The sequence below is a fragment of the Penaeus japonicus genome, unplaced genomic scaffold, assembly GCF_977035675.1.
Source record: "Penaeus japonicus unplaced genomic scaffold, GWHDUDI00000001_assembly GWHDUDI00000019, whole genome shotgun sequence".
Classification (NCBI taxonomy): Eukaryota; Metazoa; Arthropoda; class Malacostraca; order Decapoda; family Penaeidae; genus Penaeus; species Penaeus japonicus.
Window position 1 is genome coordinate 38065497 of NW_028234421.1, and position 10000 is coordinate 38075496.

The 10000-nt window shown below is 39.0% G+C and overlaps 1 protein-coding gene across 1 annotated transcript in view; it reads right to left on the reverse strand.

The window, feature by feature from the left end:
• Positions 1–10000, reverse strand: part of LOC122251448 (neuroligin-4, X-linked-like) — a 224372-nt gene that overhangs the window by 10309 nt on the left and 204063 nt on the right. The window contains exon 3 of the mRNA XM_086547759.1: positions 1–91. This exon is cut by the window's left edge and continues 107 nt beyond it. Coding sequence (XP_086403885.1) covers positions 1–91 — 91 coding nt within the window. The remainder of the gene's footprint in view (positions 92–10000) is intronic.

Sequence of the window (10000 nt, forward strand, 5' to 3'; positions counted from 1 at the left end):
TCCTTTAGCCAATGCAGCGCCGCTATCTGGTCCATGAGGCCGTAGTTGGTGATGGATCGCTGGTGAGGACTTTCGTTCGTGTTCAGGAAACCTGCGGAAGAACCCCGGACGTTCCAAAATTAATACTGAGCTCGATTTCGGCTGTTGGTGACGATGGCTACAATGGGACGCAGCCTGTTTGTCGAAAATATTACAAACTCATTTCGATATATTGAATTTAATACTACTCTTGCTTGACATATATAATTGTAAAGGTTGTAAAGTGTCACGCGCAAGTAACACACACATAAAAACGTACATACACTTGCACCAAACATATGAAATTATACGAGTCTATTTTTTTTTGGGTGACTCGGTCGTGTCGGCCGCTTCCAAACGCCGTCGCCAAACAGCTAAGCAAACCATGACACTTCGTGGTCCCGCACTTGACTGGCCCCAATTTGGGTGGCAGGGGGGTCCAAGGGTGGCCTAACCAGGGAGCGTGAGCCGGTAGCCCCGAGAGAAGGTAGCCCGAGTTCTACCTTTCCTTTCGTAGGGTTTTCTGCCCCCGTCCCGAGGGTAAACCCTTCCGCGTGGCATCAGTAGGTAATAGGACCTCTGCCCGAGCATTGCCCATTCCATCCTGGCCCCAGCCAATGCCAACAGTTGCCCAGGCGACCAGCCCCCATGGGCTTCCCAACAAACAACTGGGGTTATAGGCCCACTCCCAACTACTTCTGCAACAAACACTAGACGGGATATGTTCCTTATATCAAACTCTTGGATCGAAAACACCTCAGGAAAGTGTCGCTGAGGAGTCGAAAAGGCCTCCGAAAAATAATGTGATTAATCCCCTTGGCATGCGGGTCAAAGCTGCACCATGGTGATTGGCACCCTAACGGCAGACAGAGTCTAGAAAGGAGGGATACGTATAGAGAAGTTGAACAAACGTAGTATCCGTCAGATGTGAGGTCTAGCCGCCGTGGTGGAACGGTCGTGTCTTTTCTGATGTCGTCGCCGTGTGCCACTTATGTAAGCAAACCATGACAACATAGACAGTACTAGTCACTTACTTTTTGGGACAGTTTTCGAAGTCATGAGGAAGTTTATACACGCCGCCCCGTGGAGCAAGTAGCCCGAGTTCACGTCCCCGAAACTTAAAAGGTTCCTCTGCGAATGTAGCCGAGGCCCCAATGCAGCGCCGCTATCTGGTCCATGAGGCCGTAGTTGGTGATGGGGTGCCTGTTGAGGAAAGGTCACGTGTTCAGAAACCTGATGGGAACCCCAACGTTCCAAAGGGTAAGGGGTAGAGCCCCCCCCCCATAGTTGGCAAAAGGGGTGACCATGAATCAGCTGAAATGTTACAAACAAAAGGAAAACAAAATCACAGAAAAATATTGCTTGATATACTACCTTGCTAGCGAAAGGCCTAGTGATTATAATGTAAAGCACGCGGGCAAGTTTAAGTAACAAAGCTACACACGGCACCTTGCGGCACTCACATGGCAGAAAATATACGAGTTAGCCGCCGTGTCAACCCTCAAAAAATGAGCGGAAAACCATGGTTCGCCTCAATCCCAACAGCTAAGCAAACATGACACTCCACCGTTCCCACTGAAAAAAAAAAGAAAAAAAAAAAAAAAAACAAGGGGGCCAACCAGGGAGCTTCCCGGTGCTTTCTTGAGCAGGTAGCCCGAGTTCTAATCCCCGAAGTAAAAGGGGAAAAAAAAAAAAAAAAAAAAAAAAAAAGAGGAACGCAATTCACCAACACCTCTGCAAGGTGCCGAATGTTCTAAGGTAGTGTATGAATAAATCACGAGCTGTCATCCAGACACTAATGAAGAAGGTATTGAAGACTTCCTCGGTAATAATCTTAATAACATATCTAATGTAACAGACTTCAAAACAAAAATGACACATCATTACTCCAGCTTCACCGTTACTATAAAGGGCAAAGAGATAAATCCCCAACTTTTTATAGAGTCCGACGTGTTCCCCAATATTGGAAAGGTACAAAAGTGAGCAGAATGTTTGACGCAACTAAACTGTCAGCAAATCCAGCGGTCAGACACAATCAGAATAAAACATCTACATACACAGGCTCTCTTCGGTCACTTCAATGAAAATGAAATAATTAAGGAGAGAAATATTTATATTCTTTGTATTAGTGAAACCTTATTTCATCAAGTGATGCAGGTCGAGGAGGCAGAGTTTGCATATATGTACGATAAACTTAAATCTAACAAAATCCTCTCTATGACTATAAATAACACAGCGGTAGAGGACATCCGGGTGACCGTACAAAGCAGCATGTGTAGCTCCTTCCATATCGGCGCCATCTATAGACATGCCACTATAGAGTCGCTCGATCATTTTGAAAATCTTTTTAAAGAAATGTCAGTGAAAAGGAAATCACTTTTCATTTTAAGCGACTTAAATGATGACTTTGAAAAAAAAAAAGAAATGCAAAGTTAAATAGAATGATTAAGAAGAATAAATTAATACAACTCATGAACAAGCCTACATCGCTTACAGAACACACCTCATTCATATTTGATGTCATAATAACAAACGGACCTGATATCATTTAACTTAATAAATTTAGCGAATTATGACCCTCAGTCCCTCTGCCACCATGTCATAGCCAATGAATCGATGCTCTCAGAGATTTTATTAACAGACAAAGTTGACAGATAAATTATTGTTTTAACGAATGTGATAAACATTGCCAAGATGCTGCCGCTTCTTATAAAACAAAATCAATTAGAGGTCCTTGTGCTCCCTGGATAAACGACTATATTAAGAGAGCCATAAGTGATACAAATAACACCTAAAAAAGCTCTAAAAAAAAACAGATTTGATGCTACCCATCAGCCTCAATATAAACAAAAAGAAAAAGAAAAGAGATATGTAAAAACATTGATCGAATGTAATGTACAAAAGCAAATTATTTTAGAACCAAGTTTAAAGAAAGTAGAGACGATTCTTCCGAAACATGGCAACTGGAAAATACTTCACGCTGCCTCTGTGAACAATTTAAATAATTAATAGGAAAAACTAAAAAGACTCACAGAAGCAAAGAGTTACTTTGATAGAAATAATCTGAAACTGAATACACAGAAATTTCATATTTATAGGCAGTCGTCAGAAGAAAATTCCTACAGATAAAACTGTAGAATACGGAACATAGTCAAATATTTAGGAGTACACATAAACAGATACATGAGTTTTGAGACACGCATTGACTACATTTACAGGAAAGAATTGGTACTCTGATATATCTAAATCACATAAAAGACAAAATCCTTACATAAACGAGAATCACTATCGTGCAAACACTAGCTCTCGGTATCATTAACTACTGCCTAACATCTGGGATCCAACAAACAAAACAAATAAAAACACCGAAAATTCTACAAAGCTTTCCTGCAAGCGTAGCAATAGGATATATGCTAAATACTAAATGTATAGACTAAAATGGTTAATTCTAACAATATATACTATATATATGTGTGTGTGTTTATACATACATACATACATACACACACACACACACACACACACACACACACACACACACACACACACACACATACATACACAAATGCAAGTACACTTTGTTTTTTTTTCTTCCGGTTCCTTTCTGAGCGGCCAGAAAGAAGCCGAGAGAGCCAGAAGGAGCAAGAGAAGGGGAAACGACCAGTTCCTTTGGCGTCACAAACATTCAGCTAAGTGACTCTTAACTTGAACCTCACTATACTTCCTAAGTTAAATTATGGAGGCCTGTTTTATGGGCACATTTTAAGTTGCTTGAGAAAGAGTTCGTAAAAAGGCCATAAAACTCCATTAAACCTAAAAGTGCCAGGAAACTGTTATAAACAGCAACATGCCAACTTGATTCTTGTATTGCACAGTTAACATACACTGCCTGTGAGCTCTCTTCCGCCATTTCAGCTTTCTTTCTTTTAGTAAGCGTAACAAGCCTTTGTCGTATTTACATCCATTAGTTGTGTTAAACAAAGTTATTTTATATTACATAGTTCATTAAAGTTGTAGATATATTTATCATTTGTACAGATTGGCTTAGTTATTATTCCTGTTGATGTTATTGTTGTTGCAGTCGTTATCATTATTACTAAAATCACTATTGTTATTTTCATTCTTATTTTTACTTTTATTATCCTCATCATCAAAATGAAGATCTCCACCACATCTAGAAAAAAGACCGGCGACATTGTCAAAGAAAAAAGACCAGTCTACCATAGGCCCCTTAGCCAGGTAAACAGTATACCTTTGGGCGGATGTGGAAAGGTTTGCATAGGTGTGACGAGACCCATGAATAACGAATCGGGCAACACAACCATGCCCTCCGGCTACATGACACCAGGAGCGCCTCCGTTGTCCACGTTGATAACGACGGTCATCTCCCTAAGTGGTCCCAGGCCTCCACCCTCAAAGAAGGTCTGGCTCCAGGACAAAGGAAGAGGACAGAAGCGGCGTTGATACAGTGAACTATCCCCATGAACACCACACCAGAGAGCCACGAACTATCCAAGGTCATCGCGTGCCTAATCACTGATATGACCTGACTTCTGTAACATATATAACCCACTCTATAACTCACGTGTGCTATGCCTTGATGAAGCAGTAAAGCGAAAGGCCTTCGGCATATTCGCTTGTTTTCCTGTTTCCCTTCGTTGTTTTGTTTTCACTTTCTTTACCTTGATGATTAAAATCGAGATGAAGATGATGGTTACATTAATTTGATGATAACAACAATAATTTTGATGATGATAACAACAATAATTTTGATGATGATAACAATAATTTTGATGATGATAGCAACAATAATGTTGTTGATAATAACAAAAGTAAAAACAATGTTTAAGATTACAATAGTAGTTACTAGTAACGATGTCAAAAACAATAACATCAATAACAATACTCTCAGCTCCCCCCTCCCTTTGTGCACGTCTCTGTAAAAAGAAAAAAAGAAAAGAATGAACAAAAAGTCAAAGTACTCATTGCACGTATCCAGCTTTTAAAAGTGTTGTAAATGACATAGTACATCAAAGCGTTTTGTGATAAGCAGAGTCTGAGAATTCTTCCCATAACATTGAAAGGTTAGCGTTGACAACGACAAGCATCGTTAAGCACTAATGGGTCTATTAGTAAACAAAAAGAGAAAAGCCTTTTACTTTTATTCAGAGAACAAAATGCTTCATTGTTGGGCACTTTGCCTTGAGAGATAGTGGTGAAAAGACCAGGAGAAAGTGCGGCCTGTTACATATGGACGGGTTTGTTCTTTTGTTTGTTTCTTTCTTTCTTTCAGTCGTAGGACAAAGCAAATGCATCGTCACGTAAGAGATGGAACTAGTGAAAACAAAAGGTGGAGAGAGACGCAGGCAAAGGTTGGTCCTCTTGAACGAACCAGTAAATTCGAAGCGTGAAGCAGATCCGGTAACTCAATGCATGACCACTATGCGCCTCGCCTCGCCCTGATTAATATTCATGGTCCACAATTCTGGAACAAGAGGGTCGACCAACAATTTCCGTAAAACTTCGGGCTCTAGAATCGAATCGACCAGAGCGCAAAGACACCACATCTTACTCAACATGATCCGTTCTCCTCTCATGGTCGACGGACAGGTTCGTAACATGCATATTCATCTGTTTCGGAGAGATCAATCATGAAAGCATTAAACCTTTGCGGTGCACTCAGCGGTGCTCGGTTGCTTTAGCTCGACATGAGCTAACGGCACATTGCCTCGACTTCCTCAATACGTTCGTCATCTTAATCAGAATTATCACACTCTCCTATAGGAAACTGTGGCCATCACCTGGTAGAATAAGACGCATTGTTCAGGATATTCATGTGGACTTCAGATTGTCCGTTGAATTAACAAGCGTTTTTTTCCCTTCGCATCCTTCTAAGCCTGCGAAAATTTACGAGCGGCATTATTCCGAAGATAATTACATGGCGAGCTTAAAATTTATAGCAAGAACATTGAACTCCAGGCTAGAATCCTTTACTCTTGATTAAAAAGGAGGTACAAAGTGAAACTTTTCTTACATTAATTAGTAAACCAGAGTAGTTTCGGCTCTTTCATAACTATGAGATGTCAATTCCAGCATTATTTTCAGTGTTATATTAAAAAAAAAAAGATAAATGAGAGAGAGAGAGAGAGAGAGAGAGAGAGAGAGAGAGAGAGAGAGAGAGAGAGAGAGAGAGAGAGAGAGAGAGAGAGAGAGTGTAGAGGAGAAAAAACAGAGATGGAACTGAAAGCGGGGTGGGCGGAAGAAAAAGGAGAAATAAATAGAGTTCGGAAAAGGACGGGAAAGGAAACTTAATAGAGAAAAAGAGGGGGGAGGGGGTTATGAAGATGATGAAAAGATAATAAAGCTAATAATGACGATCATAGTAATAATGGCAATGTTAATAACGACAACAGCATTCATCATCCTCTTTACAATTATAATAATAATAATAATAAGGGTGATGATAACAAAAATGATAGTAATAATAATAATAATAATTATAGTAATACTAATGGTTACTATTATCACTATCTTCATCATTATTATCATCATACTACCATCATTATTATTTTCATTATTATCCTTATTGCCATCATTATGATCATCATTATTGTTATCATTGTTGTTTTTATTATCATTATTAATTTTACATAATCATGAGCATCACCATTATTACTATTGTTATGATTATTGTCATCATTACTATTATCGTTATCATTAATATTATCACTGTTGTTGTTATTTCTATTATTGTTGTTTATATTTTTATATTTTCATTATTGTTCATGATAATGATATTATGGATATCATTATCATTATTATCATTATAATTATCATTATCCTATTATCATTATCTTTACAATTTTCATCATTCGCATTGCTATTATTATTATCACTGCTATTATTATTTCTATTATTACTTTTATTATCATCATTGTCATTATTATTATAATTATCTTTATCATCATTATTACCCTTATTTCATTATCGTTATTACTATCATTATTGTTATTTTCATTATTGATATTTTTGTCATTATTGATATTGATATTAATATCATTATTACTATTACTAGCATTATCATTATGATTATCACGATTTATATTACCATCATTATTAGCATCAATGTTACTTTCTTTATCATTATAATTATTGCCATTATCATTATCATTTTCAAAATAATAATCCTTATCATTATTATTGCGATGATTGTTATTGATGTTGTCATCATTAGCACCATTGTTATTATAATTTTTATCAGTATCATTACTATTGTCATTATTACTTTTATCATTATCATTGTTACTATCATTAGTATCATCATTATTATCGTCATTACTATTAGTATAATCATTATGATAATCATTATTATCATTACACTTATTACAATCATGATTATCATTATTATTGTTATTGTTACCATCTCAATACCCTTCCTATTATCATTTCTATAATCATTATTATTATCGTTGTATTATTATCATCATAAATATCTATCATCATTATTACCATTATCTTATCAACATTATTATCATCACTTAGTAATAATAATAATGGCAATAAAAGTAATAATGATGATTATAATTTTCATTGTCAATTTCATTACTATAGTTATTATCATCAGCATTATAATCATCATCATGATTATTAATACTAACCTTTTCGTTTTTTTTTCACTAATAATCATAACTGTAATTATCATCAACATTATCGTTATTTTTATCATAAAATGATTATAATTACCATTATCATTATTATCATTGTTGTTGTTACGATTCAAATTATTAGCCTTATCATTCTCATAATTGTTACAACCATCATAATGATAATAACAATAATGATTATAATGATAATGATAGTAATAATAATGATAAATAGAAATAACAGTTATAATAACATTAATATTGATAATAATAAAGAAGATATCATCATTATAAAACTAATATCATCATTAATGATAGTACTAAAAAAAAATATACATTACCATTATCATACTACACTACTACTACTAATTTTTATTATCATTATTACCATGTTCATTTTTATCATGATTATTATTTGTATTAGTTGTCAACATATTTCAATGATATCATATTTTTATTGCTGTTTAACCATCTTGCTTTTATGATTGAATAATAATGATAATAAACAAATCATAACACAACATTACCATTGTTAAAAGCATCATCATCATCATGATAATACATGATAATAAATCTAAAAAAGAAAGAAAAAAAAGAAAATAGAAAAAAAGAAAAAAAAAAATGTCATTCAAAATAGGAAAAACAACTATTTGTCGAACGGGTCAGAGAGGCGGAGTTAGATTTAGAAAACGTTTATATTGCCGCGAAAGGAGAACATATCCCTGCTCTGCTCATTAAAGTTGCTTTTACGACTGTAGAGTTCCCTTTAAACGCCTTTATGGGCTGATCTCTCTTCTCCCCCCGACTCGGGCTTTATACTATCATAACCACTCTCTCCCGCTTCCCTTTCTCCCTCCCCCTCCTCCTTCCGTCTTCAGCTTTCGTCTTCCTTCCTCTTTCCTCCCTCGTTTCCTCTCTCCTACCCCTCGCTTTCTCTTCTCTCGGCACCCCGTATCCCTTTTTCTCTTTGTTCTTCTTGTCCTTTTCTCTTTCTCTTCTATTCTTGTCCTCCCTCCCTATCTTCTACTTCCCCTATCGTCCTCTTATCTCTCTTATCTCCCATCATCCCCCTCCCCTCCTGCCTCCTTCTTCTGCCGTCGCCTGGATCCCTCCCTCGCCTGCCCCTCGTCGTCCTCCCTCCCCCCGTCTCCCCCTCTCCCTCGCCTGCCCCTCGTCGTCCTCCCTCCCTCCGCCTCCCCCTCTCCCTCGCCTGCCCCTCGTCGTCCTCCCTCCCTCCGCCTCCCCCTCTCCCTCGCCTGCTCCTCGTCGTCTTCCCTCCTCCCCCCTTTCCCCTCATCCTCTTTACCTCTCGTCCTCCCCACCCTCGCCTCCTTCCCCTCCCATGCCTGCCCCTCGTCGTCTTCCCTCCTCCCCCTTTTCCCCTTATCCTCTCTACCTCTCGTCCTCCCCCCCCCCCCCGCCTCCTCCCCCTCCCTCCTCCCCCTTTTCCCCTCTTCCTCTCTACCTCTCCTCCTCCCCCCTCCCCCGCCTCCTTCCCCTCCCTCGCCTGCCCCTCGTCGTCTTCCCTCCTCCCCCTTTTCCCCTCATCCTCTTTACCTCTCGTCCTCCCCCCTCCCCCCGCCTCCTTCCCCTCCCACGACCTGCCCCTCGTCGCCCTCCCTCCCTCCCCCTTTTCCCGTCGTCCTCTTCTCCTGCCGCACACTAGTCGGCCGGTCTCATCCGTCCACAACGACACGAGAAACCTTTCCTGCCTCACCGACACAAAATCGGCCTTGCGGTATAAACATTTTTCGCCACTACAATTGGGTCGTTCTGCCTCCCGGTCCGTACGTGATCCGGCGAGCTAACGAGGTTTCGCTGTAAGACACGCGCCGCGCCGGCCGGGGGAGTCTCTCTGCCTTTCCGCGTCGCCGAGGAAAGTTTCTCTCTTTAAATGTATACCTGTGAAGGCAAGTGGAGCGGGAAATCAAGAGATAAAAGCAGGTTAACTTTTGTTGCGGGGGATTGAAGGCGAGATAGTCGAGAATCTTGGAAGTTTGCGTGGGATTGTGATACTTAACATTTTGGGCCAAACTTGCATCACTGTTCGTGCTCAGGTTAAACTGCTTCGCATCAAGGAAGACGAAAGAAAAAAGATCGATCGCTCGATCATACTGATGGTACGGCGGATGGCACTGATTATCAGTGTGGTATGGTATGGCCTAAAGAGCCTAAACAATTTCCACCATGAGCATCAAAATTGATGTATTCATATTTTCTGAAATTTATGTATTTGATGCTGGCAATAAACTGAGAGATAAAGTAAAGAATTATGAAAAATGCAATTTTCAAAATGATTGCATGAAATATTCATGCATTTGTCCACCATTTACGTACTT